At 45.2% G+C, this 20,294-nt stretch overlaps 2 protein-coding genes across 2 annotated transcripts; one reads left to right on the forward strand and one right to left on the reverse strand.

Moving 5' to 3' along the window:
- The first annotated feature begins 7,924 nt into the window (after positions 1 to 7,924).
- Positions 7,925 to 10,572, forward strand: C1QTNF4 (C1q and TNF related 4). Its single transcript, XM_074149795.1, has 2 exons — positions 7,925 to 7,943; positions 9,464 to 10,572. The coding sequence occupies exons 1-2, from the start codon at positions 7,925 to 7,927 to the stop codon at positions 10,570 to 10,572; spliced, it is 1,128 nt and encodes a 375-aa protein (XP_074005896.1).
- Positions 10,573 to 12,631: 2,059 nt separating this feature from the next.
- FAM180B (family with sequence similarity 180 member B) lies at positions 12,632 to 16,649 on the reverse strand. Its single transcript, XM_074149762.1, has 3 exons — positions 16,527 to 16,649; positions 14,544 to 14,623; positions 12,632 to 13,983 (listed from the first exon to the last, which is right to left on the reverse strand). Exons 1-3 carry the CDS (start codon positions 16,591 to 16,593, stop codon positions 13,510 to 13,512), a joined length of 621 nt encoding a protein of 206 aa, XP_074005863.1. The 5' UTR covers positions 16,594 to 16,649; the 3' UTR covers positions 12,632 to 13,509.
- Positions 16,650 to 20,294: the final 3,645 nt, after the last annotated feature.

A 20,294-nucleotide genomic window follows, 5' to 3' on the forward strand; every position in this document is an offset into this window, starting at 1 on the left:
AGTTGATAATAAAAAGGCTAAAAAACTGAAAGAGCCCAGGTTCGAGCCATCTATAGGCATTCCTCAGAGGGGTCTCATTACAAGAGATTTGACAGGAAAGACCACTGGAAATGGGGAACTGCGCACTGCTGTTTGTGAAGGGCCAGTATTAACAAACATGACAACAACTAATTTTGCTAACTTACTTTGCCACTTTTAACTGTGCATCTGTAGACATAAAAGAAATAATGCTGCTGGGCCTAGAATTTGATAAACCTAATTCATGAAAAGCCGTTGACACTAAAGAGCACTATGTGTACTGTAGAATTTCATTGTTAATCAAGAACTTCTGTACCACCCAGGGCAAGTCTGGGTCTCGAAACTGGCTGGTGACAAAAATGGGGGTAGTTAAATGCAGTAATTATTCTTTAAATTATTGTTTCTGGCTATGAAAGCGACAGGCTTGTCATGTCAGACAATTAGAGAATGGGAACAGAAAAAAAACTCATTAGTGTATGTGGACTTTGACTGACACCTCCCTTTCCCCAGAGTTTGGCAGAGCAGGGTTTTCATTCTGGAATAATACTGGCCTCAGCTTTGGTGCTGAGAGCATGATGGTTGTTTCTTCTCAGTTCTCCAGCTCCAGGCCTGTGTCCTGACCCAGCAGGAGGAGGAGCAGAAAAGAAGATGCCAGAGCAGAGATGGAAGATATACAGATCTTAACGCCTTTGATCATCTCCTTCACTAAACTAGAGCTCAGTGAATTTCCAAATTGAGATGTTGCAGCATGTTGGCAGTGAAGAGCAGCACTGCAGTGCAATTCATAGTGTTCTCTGAGTATCTTCGCAGTAATGAAACAGCAGGGCATGGAAAGAAATGAAGGTGATTTTTTTGGCTGAGTGTGATGGCAGATGTTAAAAGACAGCACGTTTTCTTGCCTTACCTGTCAAGACAAGAAAAAAAAAACGCCCAAGGAAAGCAGCATTCCTGTAGGCAAATGCCCAAGTACAGAGTTTTTTCAGGCGAATTTGCAAAGCCTACTGTCAGAAAATATCAGTCAATAGCATGTAACATTTTCTTAAAGTATGTTATAGTGTAGCCTTTGATGGGTAAAAAGACCAAAGCGATTATGTTTCCATTGATGAAACATAGCGTTACAAGTTGATCTATCAAGCAAAGAGAACTGAATCTCATCCGTTCTGAAAGTTTCCTGCTAACTGCAGGTAACCAAGACCAGAGCTACCCAACTTGTGAACATCTTTGGTTGCATTGCTAGATCAGCTCTTAGCAGTCAGTGAGCTCAGACATGACTAGGAAACAAAAGTGCATTTGTTGTCCTCGTGTGTAATCCCAGCTGGCACTCAGCTATCCATTTATTCCCCTAGGGGATGATTACTGGACTCCACAGGCTCATCCTAACTTGTGATTTGATGATCAACCAGAAAGAACCAGCATATTCCCTCTAGCTTTTACCGAGGTGGGTGATGTGGCAGGTCTTAGAGCAAAGACTGGAGGGCAGCATTCCAGTGAGTGGGGGAACGGGTTGGAAGCAACTACTGCAGGCACAGAGTTCCAGGAAAAATGAGAATTATGGGCTCACACAAGTGGGAGAGAGAAAGAGAAGGTGTGGCTATGCAGCTAGAGAAGAAAACAGGCAAGTAAAATCTAAAACCTCTTCCTTTTTTTTTATTATGACCTTACATAGCAGTTAAATTAAAATCATATATTGGTTGATAGAAATTGTTCTTTTCAAAGAGAAAAATTACAAGAGTAGTCTGTGATGCTGAACCCATCTGCATCCTCCTTGGGTTCCCAGTTTTTGTCTCCAACCCAGAAATGTTTTCTGTAAACACTTCTAAATTTTCTCCCTTTTTGCCTCTTAAGAGAGTCTCTCATAGTCTCTATAGCCGTTACTCCTCTTCACATTCTCCTTTAGCACTGCTGTGGTACTGACTGGATCTTGCTTGTTCGTTCTAGCTGGTCAGATGATGAAATGGAACCGTCTTATATGCTGACTCTTTCATTTTTGCAACTTTTAATCCTGAAGGGTTTGGTTGAATTTTTTTCCAGACTTTATAATAGCATTGTAAAAGTAAGAAATCTTATGCTACATTTGCTTGCTATTACCCATGTCCTCTATCGCATGTCTTCTAGACTGTAAGCATCTTTTAAAAGCTCTTCTATGAAGTCCAGCAATCTGCATCTTAGCAGGCTACCCGCTTCTTTGCAGACTTCCATAGTTTAAATATCTTCAGCCAGGTGAGAAGTTTAAAGTAAAATCATCCCTGTGACTAAGTCTAGTTCATGTTTATATAAAATTTCCCATTTGCTTTTGGAGCAGCCTGAATTGCGCTGCTTGTGCTCAGCGTTCTTGCTCATAAGGTGTCTGTCACGCCAGTAGGTCTGTTGCTGGGGCGGTCTGTCTGGCAGTGCCCCTGTGCTTCTTATGGTTTTACCTCCACAGCCAAAGCAAAAAAATACAGGACTTCTGTGAAAACAGCCTCCATGGCCGAAAACATGGCTTCCAGCCCAGCCACCTGGAAAAACTAAATTGCCCTCTACTCCATTCTCTGAGGTCTCCATGCCTTCTGGTCTCTTTAGAGCTGGCTTTTGCACTGGCCAGACTGCCTTTTGGGGCCTTCCATTCTCTCCGTCTTAACTGAGACCATTATGGTATGTGCTGCCAAAGTGTCAGTTACTTTCTTTTACCTATCAAAATACCTCCTGGTATTCCTGGCCAGATTGTCTCTGTTAATGCTTTATGTCAGGGTGATCTGCCTTCTGGTACAGCAATCCGGTTCCTCTTGGAGAGATGGGACGCTTCAACAAAGCTGTGTTCCCTAGGCTCAGCATCTCTTGTGCACACCAGGAGAATGAAATGCGCACATAAGTCAGGCTAAAAAAGGAAATTAGGTTTGGGGGTGGGAAAAGAGGTGGTTTAACTTTGACATTACTGTAACTGTCACTGGCTCCATGCAGAAATTCCTACTGTTGAAATGGTCTCAGTGTTTTGTGTCTAAAGGTAGCAGTGTTAAAAAAGCACTGTACAGCAACAGACTTCTGGCTTTCTCAAGCTGTGGTTTTCAGTCCTCTCTGGCCTTGACAGAAACTGTTTATCACTGAACTCATTCCCAGGAATGGCCAGTTTTTTTCACTACTTACTGCTGGTATGATTTCAATGATGGCTTATCAACAGTTTGTTAACCTGCCTGTGCTGACCAGCTTTATAGTATTCAACACATTTTATGAACTATAGTTTAAAGTCAAATGTTCTAACAATGTTTTCTGTTCTTCCACTTCTGCTCAGTGGTAGAATATGTTTCTTTGCTCTGCGGTTTTTAGTCTCCTTTGCTTGAGAAGTGTGTATGTGGTAGAGAGTTGGATTTGTGTAATTTGTTCATTCAGAAAAGGATGTAAAAGAATTATGTTACATTTTAAAGCATTAGTCTGTTAGAATAGCTCCTTGCTCCCGTTTACGGTTTATTTAGCCATCTTCTCTACTAAAACACCACTTTGTCTGTCTAAATTAATATATTTTTAAATATAGAGAGTAACCAAAGCAGAAGACATGGTGTGTCATCCTGGCACTTCAAATGTGTATAACAAATTTCTTTGAACGCTGTTACAAGAAGAAAAATCTTAATGTCAGAACTATTGTGTTTCCGTTTTGATGAGTGAATATCCATCATCTTATATATCACCATTTTAGTTTAATCAGAGTTGTTAGGGCTTTGGCTGAAATACAACAGTTTTAATTAATATTCTGAAGTGTAGGCAGACATTACAGGCTTATGCCAAAATACAGTCTCTCCATTTCCTTTTCCTGAGTATGGCTGGAGCCGAGGCACTTCAGAAGAATTTTTGTCTCTCCACAAACCTTTGAGCACACGGAAGCTAGTTTATTATGTTAAAGGATTCCTTTGACTCGAGGAAACATTTAAAATTAAGTACTTTCTATATTAATGCCATACAGTTCTGTCATTCAAAGTGTGGTTTATGGTTTTCAAAAAGCATCCTGAATGCTTCAGACAATGTTTTACCTCTCAGGATTGCTCCAGAGTTAAAAAAACGACACTCATCAAAAGCAGAGAAAGGCCGAAGTTATAAGCGAATGATACAGATTTTTTACTGATTTTGCTTTTGCGGATCTGCTACAATTAATTTCTCCTTGATGTTGGAAGAAGCAATGCATTTGCATCATTATCTGATGCTCTTAATCTGTATCGGATGAGTGGAACAGACAGTTTGTGGTATCTGGGGAAAAAAATCTTGCTAACTGTAGTCCAGGAAGGCTATTCATTACACAGGCTTTCACTGATTCAAATAATTGAAACATTTGCAGCTGTCCTTAACTATTAGAGTGAGAGCTAGGAAGAACAGGGCTTTGCTCTTGCAGCTTACAGGGTTTTAAGAACTTTTACTAACAGTTAATCCAACTGCACCGCTTCCCTTTTGTTTCATGTCTTATTCTTCAGTCCTCTTCTGGCTAAAACTCCCACTGAAATTAAAGGACTTTTGCCTAAGGTAGGACTAGAGAATCTAGCTCATTAATATTTTGGAATAAAAAGACAACCCTTATGAGTTTTACAAGAAGATCTGGCCTGCAAGTCTAGAAATGGGGTGACCTTTCCATTATTGAAAGTCCTTTTGTAAATCCGTGATTTCAGTAGAAGAGTAAAGCTAATTGTCTTTCCACTGGTGGAAAGGACAGAAAAAAATCACCAGGACAGAAAAATTTTCAGGACAGACAAATCACCTCCAGCAAGCACAAAGCTATTAAAGTTTCCTGGGTCATGCAAATGGTGAATTCTGTCTTTTTCTTTTCAAAAAAAGATTTGCAACTCCTGTTCTGCAATGTGAGTCACTACCATTTTAGCCCCTTCTTTCCAGGTCATTAATTTAAATGTCAGTGCCTTTGAGAACTGTTTAGCTCCATCATGTGTTTTGTGCCCCCTTTTCAAAATTAGTTTCTTGATTTCTTCCCTGTGGGCTGCTCTCCCTGTTGGTACTGCCTAGTGCAAAGGCAGGAGCGTACCTTGTTTATCCCTTGGGTGTGCTTACCTTCATTGCCTACCTCTGTGGTGTTACGGCAATAAGGAATGGTAGGGTAGGGGCCGAAGGGCCCAGATTCATATGTAAATGTCATGAGAATAACACAGCTGCTATGTATGACACATGCATGGCCCATGCTGAAGACGCACTTTTCAACTCTAGCCTGGGTCTTTCACCTCATTCTGCAGCTTTAAAACTTACGTCATAGCACGAACTTAAGGCTGATACCAGAGTGTCCACACCTCACATCCCTGGTGCTCTCTTCCCTGCTGGAAGAAAGCTCTCCCCATAAAAGACTTGGGCACCAGAAACATTTGCTGGGGGAGCAACAGAGCATTTTGGAAGCTTTATCTTTCAGACACTTAGCTAATACTCAAGTCCAAGAGTTGTCATGAGTTGCCTCTGTTTATGTCAGCCCTGTAGCTAGCTGAGTCTTCCTAATGATTGGCAAATTATTCTTAGACTGGTTTAGTGTGAGAGGCGGTTATTAGATACTTTCTACATTATTTTAAAAAGATAAAGAACCTAAATAGCCCTGAAAGTGGTGAGTGGGAGCTGTCAAGGAAACGACTTGCTAATGGAAACACAGCATAATTAACTGCCTTATTTAAATGATTTGCCAGTAAGCTATTGGGAAGAGCTGATAAATAAGGGGCTGCAGCAGTGGAGAGTCTTTGCAACTGTAACTGAGTGATCCAACCTTTAGTAAGTGACCTTATTACAGAGAAAATAGCTTTGGGACAGAAACAAGGATAGTGGTCATTTGAAGGAACATAAGGTCAGATTCACTACAGAGTTTATTAAACTGTTTTGTCTTTTTGTAGTTTTTTTGGCCAGCAGTGACGTGCTTGCAGTATATTCCCTGACTCCCAGATACGCTGAGTGAGCTCTGGAAAACAAGCAGCGCTTTAGAACCAGGCTGGTTAGTGTGGCTAAAAACACAAACACGAGATCCTCTCCTGTCATTTGTCTCAAGAGCATGCAGCCATGTCACAGTCATCCTGGTTCTCCATGTGGCCACACCACGGTGATCATTGGAATAACAATGGATAAGTATGAATCAGAAACATCTAATAGCCCTTACAAGTTTGCCTTTAGGACTTGGTTTTCTAAGCTAGAAGCTGAAATGAGCCTGCTGTGCTAGATGTAGCACTCTGCACTCTGCAAAAATAATACTGCTGAACCAGAGGCTGAGCTCACAGTGTGACAGTTTGGAATTTAGTTCATGATGGGATGTTAGGGCCTATTAGTATTGTTTAAATGGCAGCAATGGCCAAATGCTATACAGACATGGGAAGAGAGAGAGTCTTTGCCTTGAGGAGCTCGCAAACTAAATGGCCAAGTGAGGTAAAATAAAGACTACATGGAAGCAGATGCATGGTAATTAGCTACGGCTTAATGGTTCCATTGAAAATGCTTTATTAAATTAATTTGCCGGATGAAAGACAGTCTGCCTGTCAGACCTGCCATTAGCTGGTTAGTTCTGTGTAAGTGGCATGGCTAGGGTTAGCAGTGACTGAATTTTCAACTGTGAGAAGGCAATAGCTATGAGTATCAGTTATAGAATCAGAAACCATGATATAGGAGGTCTCTAGCCTGACCTGAAAGCAGGGCCAACACTGAATGCAGACCAGGTTGCTCACAGCTTAATCCAGTCTGGTCTTGAAAACTTCCAAGGATGGAGATTTCACAATCTCTCTGAGTAAGATGTTCCATTCTTAATTGCTCTCAGCATGAAATTATTTTGCTTATATGTGCTTGAACCTTCCTCTTTGGATTTTATGACCATCGCCTCTTATTCTCCCACCATGCACATCAATGAAGAATCTACCTCCGTCATCTCAGTAACCTCTTCATAGGTACTGGAAGGCTACTACTAAATGCCCCCAAAGCTTTCTCTTCTCTAGGATAAATAAGCCCAGTTCCCTCAGCCTCTCCTCATAGGGCAGGTTCTCCAGACCTCAATCATCTTGGCTGTCCTCCTGGCGTCACTCAAGTGCCAACTAAGGGGGAATAATCACTGCCAGTGGTTACTGGCTACATTCTGTTGATGCACCCCAGTGTGCCGTTAGCCTTCATTGCTTACAGGGCATAGCACTAACTCAGGTACAAATTGTTGTTCTCCAGGGCTCCTAGATCCTCTTCAGTAGCACTGCATCCCAGCCAGTTAGTCGCCAGCCTGTACCAACAGGGTTAGTCCATCCCAGGTACAGGAATTTGCATTCATCCTTGCTGAATTTCCTTTCAGTCCATTCTTCCAACCTGTCCAGGTGCCTCTGAATAGCAGCTGTGCCTCCAAGTGTATTGGGAAACCCTCTGCAACGTTGACGAGTGGGCATTCTGTCTCCTTCTCCAGGTCATTGATAAGAAATATTAAAGAGGACATGGGAAATTAAATATTAAACACTAGCCCTTGGGCCTGACAACCTAGCCAGTTTTTCACCCGTCTAGTAGTCCACTTATCTAGATTGTAGCATCACAACTTGGATACAGGAATGGTCTGGGAGACTGTAACAAAAGCCTTGATAAAAGGTAGGCGATATCCACTGGTCTCTTCTCATAAGAAGGCAATCAATTTGGTTAGACATGATCTACCCTCAACTGGTCAAAATGTGCTAAATGTCATGTCCTTTGCCTAGAAATGTGTTCCAAGAAGAACACTCCATGATTTTCCCAGGGACCAAAGCAAGGGTCTAACTGCTAACTGCTAAATTATATTTCCTCAGGTTGTCTCACCCGTCCTCTCTGAAGATGGGTGCAGCATTTGCCTTTCTCCAGTCACCAGGGACCTCCTTTGATCTCCATGACCTTTCAAAGATGATAGAGGGTGGCCTCAATATGACGTCAGTCAGCTCTCTCAACACCCTTCAGTGCAGCCCACGGGGTCTCATGGATGCGTTCAGGAGAAGCAGGCTAAGTCAGGAAAAGCATTCTGAATTCAGGGGCATGGAGGAAAACACTGATGTGTTTGTCAGAGAAATGATCTAATGTAAAATTAGGAAATGGATGGATATTTCTTCTTGCCTTTGCTAGCATGTCATTTTCATGTAATTGAGAATTTTACTCATTCTTGCACTCATACCTGTTAGAGCTGCATTTCGGATTTCAGTTTTATTCTCAAGTGTGAAAGGACTGTAGGTCAAGCTGAATTCCCATTGGTGAGTGATTCTAGGCATTGCATCTTGCCAAAACAGTATCCCATTGCCACCTCACAGTCTACGTGGATTCCATCTGCTTTACTTCTATTCCTAGGCCATCCCAGATGATTCAAATACTTACCCCTTTATCCTTTTTAATTCAGGATTTGTCTTCACCCTTCCCCCCAATGATTAGCATGTTTTGCTCCTGTTCTGCTGGTCTATGAATTCATTGTCTGCATGCTGGCAAGGTACCAGTTCTGGGGTGACAGATGGGGCAGACTGCAAACCAGGCAGTTGCCTCCCAGCCTGAATGATATTTTAATAAGCACAGAGAGGTGACAGAGAGAGAAGCTTCTCATTGGAATGACTGGCAGTTTTGTTTTCAGCCTGAAAGCACTAATAGATGATTTTGGGCCTCAGTCCAAAAAAAAAAATCACAGAAACTAGAAGCAGAAAATCCCATTAGCTCCTAACTTATCCCTCTTTTTTAAGGGTCAAAGAAGTTTTTCCTCTCTAGTCTATTATCCACATAGGGAGTTGTTTCTCTGTTTCTGGTATTTCAGTTCTCTCTCGGGGATTCTATACTTTGGGAGACTTGCCTTTTATTTATCTTTTGTTTTCCTTCTTTTTTTCACTTCATTCATTCTCTCCATGGTCTTCCTTCCTTCCCTAAACATTGCCTTGTCTTCTAGTTTCTTTACACTCTTCACAGACTCATGGTGAAGTCTGTCTGAATAATGGTGCCTACCAGCTTACTTGGCTTCCAGCTTCCACATCCCTTGGAACAGCTACTGCAGTGCTAGGCAATGTCATCCGCATGGGAATCTCGAGAGCATATGTCCTCTTCTCCCTGCCCTTCAGCTGTATCTGGGTTGTATAATACAGGGTCTGTGTAGGGCTTTGTTTCGTCTTTGGTCTTACGAATAAAAGCACTACAAAAGGGAGCTCTGGCAAAGTCCCAGCAAGCTCTGAGATCCCTCTGCGTTGTGAGCAACACAGCGTTTTTGCAGACAAGCTGTAGGATAGCCAAGCTTTCAAAGGAGAAGATTCTTTTTCTTCCTACAAGTACAGTGAAAAAAGGTCCAGCTCTCGCTAGGAAAGCATCAAAATGGTGCTGGGATTTGAACTGAGGTATGGTCCCATACACTGGTCAGAGAATGCACTGGAAACTTCTCAATATTTGGACATAGACCTTCATGAATCTTTAGCAAGATTCAGGTCTTGGTTTCAACAGGAGTATGAGCTGGAAATTGATGGGATTCCTACTAAAATATACTTATTTTTCCTTTCAGGCACAATGATGACACTGAAGGTTCAGATCCTGTTTGGCTTCCTTTGCTGTATGATTTGTCTGCCTACAGATGGCTTTCCAGCAGACACCAGTAGTGAATTTCGCTCTGCTTTCTCTGTGGCCAGAACCAGCAGCATGGAAGGGAGCTCTGAGATGGTCATTACCTTTGACAAAGTGTATGTGAACATTGGCAATGACTTCGATCCCAAGACTGGATTGTTCCGCTGTCGAATCCCTGGAGCCTACTACTTCTCCTTCACCGTTGGGAAATACCCAAAGAAAAACTTGTCTGTCATGCTGATGAGAAACAAGAATGAGGTACAAGTGATTGTGTATGATGAACATCACCGCAAGGAACGGAAGGTAGCCAGCCAGAGTGCCATGCTGCAGCTTGACTACGGTGACACAGTCTGGCTGCGTCTACATGGAGATCCCAAATATGCTCTTTACAGCAATGTGGGCCCCTATACAACTTTCAATGGCTACCTAATCTATCCAGACACTTCTGCCTTCTTCCAGAATGCTCTTAGCTCTCAAGAGGTGGGGCCACACCATCACACTATTCAGCAGCTTCCCGGAGAGCAGGGTGAAGCTTCACAGCGACATGTGTTATCTGATCAACCAAGCAGGGAACAAGACCCTCGCTCCGCATTTTCTGTTGCCCGCTCACAAAGTCTCCTGGGGACAGATGACAAGCAAACCCAGCATGAGCCAATCACGTTTGACACAGAGTTTGTGAACATTGGAAAAGATTTCAATTCCTCCACTGGCATCTTCTCATGCCGTATACCCGGTGCATACTATTTCTCCTTCACCATTGGCAAAATGCCCTTTAAGACTATGTCAGTGAAACTTATGAAGAATCACAATGAGGTGCAGGCCATGATCTATGATGACAACCACTCCAAGAGGCGAGAGATGCAGAGCCAGAGTATCATGTTGCCTCTGCAATATGGGGACACCGTTTGGCTCTACAGCCATCAGCACGATGGATATGGTGCCTACAGCAACCATGGCAAGTACATCACCTTCACAGGCTTCCTGATCTATTCAGAGGCTCAGTCAAAGCGGCTTCCAGGTGCCAGCTCACCCCAAGGGTCAAATAATTAAATGCAGGTGTGAAAGGAGCATAAGAAAAGCCAAGATGCCATGAACTTGGGTATAGCTCCTCTTCGAATATCATCCTCTACTTTGAGCATGCTGTCATGTGTCCAGTGCTTTCCTTCTGCTGCACGCTTGTGCCCTGTCCGCAGGGCCACTGCTGTGTCTGCTGTTCATCCATAGAAAGGTCTTTACAGGTTGTATGTGTGCGTCCTGTGTTGGTGTTCGATTTAAGCATAAAGCATGACGTAGTTTTGGGGCAGGGGTGGGGCAGCGTAGTGAGATGCTGAGAATCAGAGAAACATTGCAGTAATGTTACTGCAGATCCCCAGCACCCAGAAAGCAAAGGATGTGGTGACTTGCCTTGCAGATCTGGGGAGGGAATAAATGTAATGAAAATGAATGTAATAAAAATACAAAAGATGTAAAATTTTCTCGGATTGGAATTTGTTGTTACTTGGAAGACTTGTGTGCGTGTCACTGGCTGAAGTACCAGTTCCCAGGAGAGAAAGAAGCCTGGGGATTGTATGAGCTGCAGTATGTGTTACTGAGCCAATTTGTCTGTGTACACTCTTTTTTATCGTTCATGTGTGTGAAGTGTTGGTACCTCTTATGATTTTATTGCAAGTTTCACAATAGTTGGTGCTTTTTTTAATCTGCCATTGATGAAGTCAAGGTGTGTTTGGGAATCTCAACTTCCATTCCATGAAAGTAATACATTAGAAACAAACAAAAGTAGGCTTCTAGCCCTTGTGGTAAAGGATGAGGGCTCAAATTTATGAACAGACCATCCTCTGAAAGCTCAGAAGAAAGGTAAGTATGAGGAATAAAAACTGTATTTTCAAATCTCTTAATATTTGGGTCAGGAGCAGGCTCATAATGTGTAATTGTGAGCAGTATCATGCCATGCAACGGCAGTGTTGGCTGCCAGGGGCATTACACTCTCCAGAAATGAGCTTCTTGAGTCCAAGGGTATGGCTAACATGCCATATGCTGTATCAGTAAACCAGTACAAACAGGAGCAGAGGTACCATTAAGTGATGCGGGCACCGGTGTGTTCCTTCAGGGCAGTTGGGACTGATGGCGGGATCCACCCAGGAGGGTGGTAGAAAAGCCGGAGGCTGGAGGCTTCATCATAGTGTGATTGGTGCTGTTTGAACGCTAGTTTGTCTCCCAAGGTACATAAACTGCAAAAGTGTGTCATCTTGAGTGTGCATTAAACTTTGTGACATCACTTGAGTTTGATTTATAATCTGCTCAGCAGACATTCATATAGGTCTGACTGTATATTCTCCAGCAAGACAATATTTTCATGCACTACTGCCATCCCAGCTCAGCTTTTTGATGATATTGTCTGCTCGAACCGGACTTGTCTGCAGCCACTCCCTGCCTCTGTCACTCCATACATATCCTAGACATTACAAACTGGGGGCATATTTGGGAAAAGGATGGAGGGTAGAAATTGGAGGTATGTGAAAAAAAAAAAAAACAGCATAAGAATAGAAGAACATTAGGTGGGACACTAGTTTACTAGAAGTTATACTTCACCTAAAATGCTAATCTTAATTCCTACATCCTTTGGGAAAAACAAACAAACAAAAAAAAAGAAAACCCACCCAAACAAATACCCCCCTCCCCCCCAAAAAACCCCACCCCACCCCCCCCAAAAAAATCGAGCAACAACCAACCTGCTTTATGAACTGTGTAAATCTACACTCTCCTGTCACAGCCCTAACCTGACCTCTAAACCATTCTCTGCAGCATCTTGCTTCCAGGCTTCTTATTCCTGCCTCACCATTTCTCCTCACCATCTGTTGGGCAGCAATGGCTTGGAAAAAGAATAACTAGGTCAAAAGCTAGCAGTTCCCACTTCCAATGTCACACATGCCTCCTTTGTTGAGCACGGAAAATGAAGAGCATATTGAAGAGCATATTGATAAAAAGGGAATTATGGATCCCATCATCTAAGCACATGCAATGAGTGTTCAAAATTAAATGTATCTATAATGGCAGGAGCAAACCTAGTAGAAGCGAGGGGGAAAAAAAATAATCAAAACCCTCCAGAGTAGATAATTACATTTATTTAATTCCACACTGTAATGTGTAAGAGAGAGAAAGGTGAATCTCTTTCTATGAAATGATTGTATTTCTGGTTTTGAGGATCAAGATTGTGTATTTATTATGTTTGGCTTGTAAAGTGCCATATCTGTACCAAAAAAACCTTAATAGAAGAGGTAAAATCTGCTGAAGAAATAACTAGGTCACAATCCTTAGGAATTTAAATGAGATTTAAGGAAGTATATTCCAAACTGATAACTGACGCAAAGCAGAGTACATGTGTAAATGCTAATACTAGAAAGCTTCATGGAATACGTCCATTTTCAGGTTGCTTTTTAAGGAAAAAGGAATACATGAGATGGGAAATGACTATAGACACATAAAATGTGATGCCACATGAGCAGAAAGCTGAAATTGAATCTGTGACCTATATCATGAAACACAACAAAAGCTGCTTAGCTGGTTACTGGAGAGGAGAAAAGATACTGCATTTGGCTGAAACCACAGTGGGGATATAAGGACGCTGAACTGAATTATCTGAAATGAAGTCAGCGAGGACACCAGTGTAACATCCTGGAAAAAGGGCATCTCCCCAATAAGCGTCAGTGATCAAGACAGATAACACATATAGATAGCACTGCCCCCTTCAGCACAGCCCGCTTAAAAAAAGAAAAAACAAAGAGGGGGAAAAAAAAAACCCACCAAAAAAACCCCAAGAAAGGATGAATTGCACTTTGTAGTTTGTCCTATTTCATTTAAAAACAAAAGCTTGTGTATAAATCCTTAGATTTAAATCCTGCAGAAAGCAAGGAAAAAAAGCAGGGCGTATTTGTACAAAGTCCTGAATAATGTGGAAAGCATTCGAAATAACCAAGGATGCAGCTGAAGTCAGCTGTGTCCTTTACTACGGTAGTTTCCCTTATTGTCTCTCTTTGTCCTGGCCAGGTTAGAAGGATAGAAGTGTTTCAGGGATGCTAAATGGGAAGGCTTCTCCTTCCAGGGCCAGGAAGCCAGGAGGAGGGTGGTGTTTGCAGGGCAGAGCCCCTTGCACAGATCACGAAAGATTTCGTCCACCGCCTGAGAGAAAAAACTAATCCAGAGATTTTTATCCAGACCTTGTGTGGAGCGAATCTGATGGGCACAGTAAACACTGGTGAAAAGGAGCCGGTCGAACTCTGCGAGAGGCAAAGGGGTATCAGTCAGTGAATAATATCTCAGGTGCTGCTCAACCTCTGGCGGCGTTTTGGGAACTTCCTCCTCTAAAATCTGCATGAACCGCCGTGCCGGACGCAGGGAGGCCAGCTCTTCATCCTGCAGCCGCATTGTCCCGTTGGCCTGAATATCCAGCCCTCCCCAGAACATCTGGAAGAGAAGAGAGGAGCAGCGTGTGCACGGGAAGCCCAGCACAAACCTCCGCCAGCTACAACCGAGCCGTGACGCCATCTGCGATGCTGCCAAATCTCGGGACGGACCGAGAGGCGGCTTCTCCCTGACCCGCTGCCCGCGGCCCGCCTAGTCCCGCTCCATGTCCTTCTCTGACAGCCCCACACCCCTTTTCTGACCGGCCCCACGCCTCGGTTTCCCTGTGGGACCCCTCCAGCTCTCGCCTCCCACCCTGCCTCCCCCACCTCGGTCCTGCCCGCAGCGGCTCCCTGGGGCAGCAGCCCTGGGTGTGGGGGGGTGTCCCTCATCCCACCTCGGAGCTGTGAGGTGCTGTGGAGGGGGTCGGAGCCCCCTTCAGCTGCACCCCGCAATGGGAGGGAACACAAACACAATTAGGGCATTGCCGAGGCGTTTTCCAGGCGCTCCCGAAATCGGGCAGGAATGAGAACAAGCAGAACGTGTGGGTTTTTACGTGCGGGCAGGCGGGAGCGCGGGCGCTAACAGTGCCTCGGCCCACGGGCCCCCAACGCCCAGGAGACCTCTAACATGACGTCGGCGTCCTCTGGGCCGCGATGGGGTGCGTTTGCACCGGCACCCTCCCTGCGGTAAGGATGTTCATCTGGAAGACATTAGGAAGAGTTTGATAACGCAAGACCACAGCCCTTCCTGTTTGTTTTTGTCATTTGGTTGTCAATAATGTCTTCAATATTTCTGACCTGCCAACTCACAGCTTGCCAAACGTGCACAGATGCTGACCACGGGGTTTTGAGGAGCAAAACAGGCTTTTTTAAGAGAAGTGGCTAAGGGAGGCAAGTGTAAGTCGTTGATACGATGGCCCTTAATCCTGTCAACAGAGCTAAAGTGTACGGTAGCAAAGCACTTGCTTCGAGAGGCAGCAAGGAGACCCTTCTCGCCAAGAATGGGTGGGTTTTGAACTGATGGGGTTTGGTTGCTCGTCAGTTTTTGCTGGGAGAAAGTAATGCTGCCCAGCAGAAGGAGGGTGCTGGGACACCCCTCGAACTGCTGGTGGAAAAATAACCTGATGCTTATCCTGGTTTTATCCTTCTTCCCTGAGCATCTGCTGGTGGCAGGGGCAGAATGGGAGGGTAAAAAAAAAACCTGGTCAGACTCATTATGGCTCTTCTCATGTGCAGCTAATTCCTTGCTGGGCCACCCGTCACCATTTAAACTGGGAAATAATGGATAAGAGGCCAAAGGAATGGAAGTTTATTAATATGAGAGCCACATTAATCCTAAGAATTCTTCAGTTTTCATTTACTAATACTTCTACTGCTTTAACTTTCTGCATTTGTTTTGCCTTTGTTATTTCTTTCTTTGTGAAAAAGGGAGACACAAGTAGCCTCAGCCCCTGCCTGTGAGAGGGAGGCTGCAGCCCCTCCCTTCTCTGTGTTGGTCAGCATCGTCGTGGAGTCAAGACCCTCTTCTACTTCTTACAGACTCAGGAAAGATGAGGTAGAAAAGAAAAAAAAAAACCAGCTTGTATAAAATAGTAAACTCTCTGACACGTTTTTCTTCTTCATTTTTATATGGATGAAGGCTTTTCTACCCAAAAAAGAGGGAGAATTTGTGCTCAGTACTCCAGAGTTAAGGTCAGCAGGTGCTTATCAAAAGTAGAAAAATGATTTAATACTGTATGCGTGTGATGACTACTACCAAACCCTGCTTCCAACTTTCCATTCTTGATTAAAGCCCTTCAGGGAGATGTACGAACTGCCTGGAGGAGCGCGCTGCCACCACCCAGGCTGCGGAGATTTGTTTCCCTGCACAGCTGCGGGCTCCCGGATCCAAGCCAGCTGTGGCTTTGGAATGTGAGCAAGGATGTAGCTGCTCTTTCCTACTCCTCCACGGATGTGCCAGCAAGGCTTTTAGCTCAGGTGAAGATACTACATCACTTGAAAATGTCTTTGCTGGGCTTCTCTCTGCTAGCTGACCTCCTAAGCTCCCAGATCCCTCTTCTGAGGGGTATCTGATTGGCTACAAAGTCAGTGAATTTGCTGAGTAGCTGCCAAATGGCTGTTATCAGTATCTGTCTTATAAATATATGCAGTGTTAGAGTTTCGAGTTGAGTAAAATGAAAATTTAACCAAAGCATAACAAATAATGTATTGAAATAATAACACAAATGTTCTTTGCAGAGGAGAAAATAGTCCCTTATTTACTTAATCATTCAACAGTTTGTTTTTTTTTTCCCCAAAAGCATCTAGAAAATCCACAAACACACTTACAGGAGCAGACTTTTTCAGCGGAGACCCAAGAAAACCCTCCCACTGCCATCTGCAAACATAGCAGCGGGTCTTCACCCTGAAAGTCGGTACAAGCCTCTCCCCCGCTGCACCACCCCAGCCGGGACTCCTGCCACCACGTCCTCCCTCCTGGTGCCAGCATGGCTAGCTGAAGCCTTTGGCCGTATTTGAAGAAGCAGACAAAGCCTCGGGGCCACTGGCGTCGCACAAAGGCTTGCCAAGCTGAGAAGCTGTGCGGCCAGCAGGTGCCCTTCCTACCTGTCAGCCTCTGGGACGCAGCAAACACACAGATGACCAGCCAGGCGTTGAGCTGCAGCGGGGCCATGGCAGCCCTGCCCGGCAGCCCCTGCCACCCCCTCCGTGGACGGTGCCGCGCGTGAAGTGAGCGCCGTTTGCTTGGGACGCCTTCCCTCGCTGCCTCTGGTCCCAGCAGCCTCCCTTGGAACGGGTCCATCTCTTCTGTGTTCCTGGTTGCAGTCCTGGGAAGGGCTTGCAGTTCAGCTTGCTGACCCCGAAGGATATTTTCCATCATATTTTGGAAACTTGGAAGACTTTGTTGTGAAGTTTTTGGCAGAATTGTTTATGCCTCTTTTCCAAAGACGCATTTCCCACTGCAATTTATTATGGGGAGCTATTGGTTGCTAGAAATTTCACTACACGATTGCCTCTGAAGAAGGGAGGACCTCCTGGTCCCTTCTGCCTCCTCACAGTGCCTCTGTCACATCTCCGTGACGCTTCTGCTCAGCTCCTTGGCTCCATTTCCAGTTTTCCTTTCTCCTGAGTTTGAAAATGTGCAAACAATCCTGAACCGTCGCAAAGGGATCGGGCCGGCAGCCCGTGCAGATTCAGGGAAGGGCAGTAGCAGCCAAAATAGACAAGCAGGCAGAAGAAATGTCACTCGTTCGCTTCTGTCCCAAACCTCCTGGAGGGAGAACTCAATACACTGACCTAGCAAACAGCAAAGGTCAGAGCCAGCCAGCTTTTAGCACCTCATCGTCCTCTCCTGTGGCAAAACCTCTGCGTTATGGTGAGCATGGTTTACCTTAGATGCTGTGAATTACATAGACAGAACTTCATCCGATCCCCTTCGCAGCAGGTATCTGCTCTCCACACACCTTTGCACTTTTTATTAGTGCCTAATCCCCAGTCAAGCTGCTCTGTATTTCTACTCCGTATGGCACAGTACAGTCCTGCGTTCTCCAACAGGTTCTGGGATGCCAGGGTTATAGAAACACGCAATAATATGAACAAATAAGTAATACCACCATCTCCCTCAGGTTAAAGGGGGAAAGAAGTCTGCCGGGAAAAGGGAGGAGGCGAAGCTGAAACGCACACGTTTCTCAGCAAGTTACAGGGTGTCGGTTTGTAGTGAGTACCGTCACCAGACAGGTTGCTGAGGGGAGGGATGGTGTTCCAGTTAGCAAGTCGTCAGCGTGCAAAGTAGCATGTCTTCTGAAACTTCCAGCAGCTGTGACTGGACCTGGCAATATGCGGACTCACACCAGCTGTGAAGGAAAGCAGCACATAATGGGAGAGTCCCAGATCTGTCACAGGAGGAGCGGCCCTCCATACCCAGAGCCATTCTTACCCTCCATTTGGATCAAAAGAAGACCCATGTTTCTGTCATAGCCTTGGCTGTCTTCAAGTCAGGCTACACTTCTTTTCAGCTTTCATTATTTTCTGCTGCTTACGCTTCAGTCGCATCCCTTTCTTCTGGGATGAGATACTTTTCTGAAACTGTGAAGCACATGCTACTCAAGAGGCAGATGCTGGTGACCCCTCTGTGCGGTGAGATTGATGTGCCTTCTGTTTTGTGCCAGAGTCCCTTACAATCCGCAGTGTACGCACGACTTTTTGTCCTAGAAGTCAGTATGCAAAAAAAAAAAAACTCCTAGGAAAATCTCCTAGGAACAGCTTGCGGCTGAAGTGCCAAGAGGATGATGCCCATGCTGGTGGGAGGAGAGGAGAGAGGAGGCTGTGCTTCGGTGACTGATACAATGGCAGGCGGGAGACAAGCACCAGCGGTAGATGCTGCCTTGGGCAAGGGGGATTTTGGAAGATTGCCTCACTATCCTGCACAGAAAGACAATTGCAGAGTGATAAACGTATGCCTTAGTTGTTTATGTAAAGGAGCAGGAGTTCTATGGCGCACAGAAACAAGCCAGAGTTTCTGACAGCTGCCCACAGTCCTCACGTGTACGATCGCAACGTTTGGTGGTGCATCTGCTCCTCCTGAGGGATTGTGTCCTTGCCAGGTATTCACAGCTGAGTGTGCACAACCACGCTCCTCTGCGCTCCCGCTGGTCAGGCCGTCTGTTGCAGGAACAGTTTTGAAATGTCACATCAAGCCAGGGGCACATTGACTGGTTTCATCCTTTGCACCATGAGCTCCTGAAGCAGGAAGGTGGGAAAGGGGAACAAGATACGAGGGATCAAAAAACGTGGGATCTGGCTGAGGCACAAGGTGTGGTTTAATACAACACCAGAGGAGCCTCTTTGGGAGGGAAGTTTCTTTGAGATGGGACTGCGGGGAGACAGGCAGCATCTTCACAAAAGGGATATTCTGCTTATAGGACTGGAGAAATCTCTTGCTTCAAATATCTTGCCCAGAACTTGGGGAGATCATAGTCCCCAGCCTGGGTCTGTCTGGCAGGTGCTCAGGGGAGGAAGAGGAGAAGAAGGTTGAAGAAAGAGGGGAAGGAAGAAGGACATACATGGCTCTCAGGGAAGGTGATGTTTGAGTCACTGGAGGGGAAAAAGAAAGAAAACCTTGAGGGAAGTAGTAGTGAAGCACTGATCGTAACCAGACGGGACCTCCGCTGTTTGCTACTTTCCAGGTATGGTGCTGCTGGTCCTTCTGCAAATGCCTTCCTTGTCCTTTCAGTTTGTGAGCAGCACCCACGGCCTGAAGGAGCAATGAGCTGTGTAACAGTGGCAGGCAGGGCCCCATCCTGCTGCACCTACTGCACAAAAGGAACCCCCCCCTCAGGCCTCACACCGGTTGGAGAAGATGTCACAGGATGCAGCGTGATGGGTGATATGGGGCATGCTGTCACGCAGCCTGTCCCTCAGTAGTCCCATAACCTCTGCTCTGCAGGAGTGCAAAGCCCAGATGAAATCCACATCTGGATTTTGACCGGAGATCAATTATAAGGGCTTATATACACCACGTGGCCGTGATGAAGGCCGATACTCTGATGCCGTCAAGAGCCACAGCCTCAAGGAGGAGAGTCTGCTTGTTCGGCTGTAGGGAGAAACGCCAGAGTTCTGCAAAACACCAGCAAAAACTACTCAGCTGGGAAAGCTCAACATGGTGACTGTGAGTCATCACCTAAAGTCTATTTGTCCCCACAGCACCAGAAAATGTCTCTTTTAAATAGTGTGTCTGTAAGTCTGCTACATCTGACTTCCATCTCATCCAGCATCCTCCTACAGCTGAGACATCCAACCCACGCAAACGAGTCTCCCGGCAGCGTGGACCAGGCCAGGAGAGAGGATTTGGAACACAGTTTTGTGCTGGACCAAGCTGACCACAGCCTTGCCCAGCACAAAGCAAACGCCCACCAGCCCAAGGAACCCAGAGCGAGCAGGATCCATAGGCCCCTCGGGCTCAGGAGCAGCGGAGAAGGTAGCGTGCCAACACTGGCAGCACTTTGTGAGGACACGTAACCTCTTGTGCCCTGGGATAACGTGTCTGGGTGATTAAATTGCACGCTTCATAACCTCCCAGGCTTCTCTAATGAGAAGAGAGACGTGGGTCCATTAGCAACTATTCCACATACTAAAGACCTGCTGGAGCCAACGCCTGTCCCCACAGGGCTGGCTGCTTCTCCAGGACACGCATCCTTCAGCAAACCTCACGTGTTGTCTCACTTGACAGGGCTTTGTGTCTAACATTTCTTGATGTCATGTCAATCGAACTCTCCTTCCGTGCAAACGTTATGTTTAAATGGCCGTTCTCCTTCTGTTCCTGCTACCATCAGTCTTCTGACTTATCATATTGAGAAATACGTATTTTTTTTATGA

Source organism: Numenius arquata, chromosome 6 (genome assembly GCF_964106895.1).
Source record: "Numenius arquata chromosome 6, bNumArq3.hap1.1, whole genome shotgun sequence".
NCBI classification, from domain to species: domain Eukaryota; kingdom Metazoa; phylum Chordata; class Aves; order Charadriiformes; family Scolopacidae; genus Numenius; species Numenius arquata.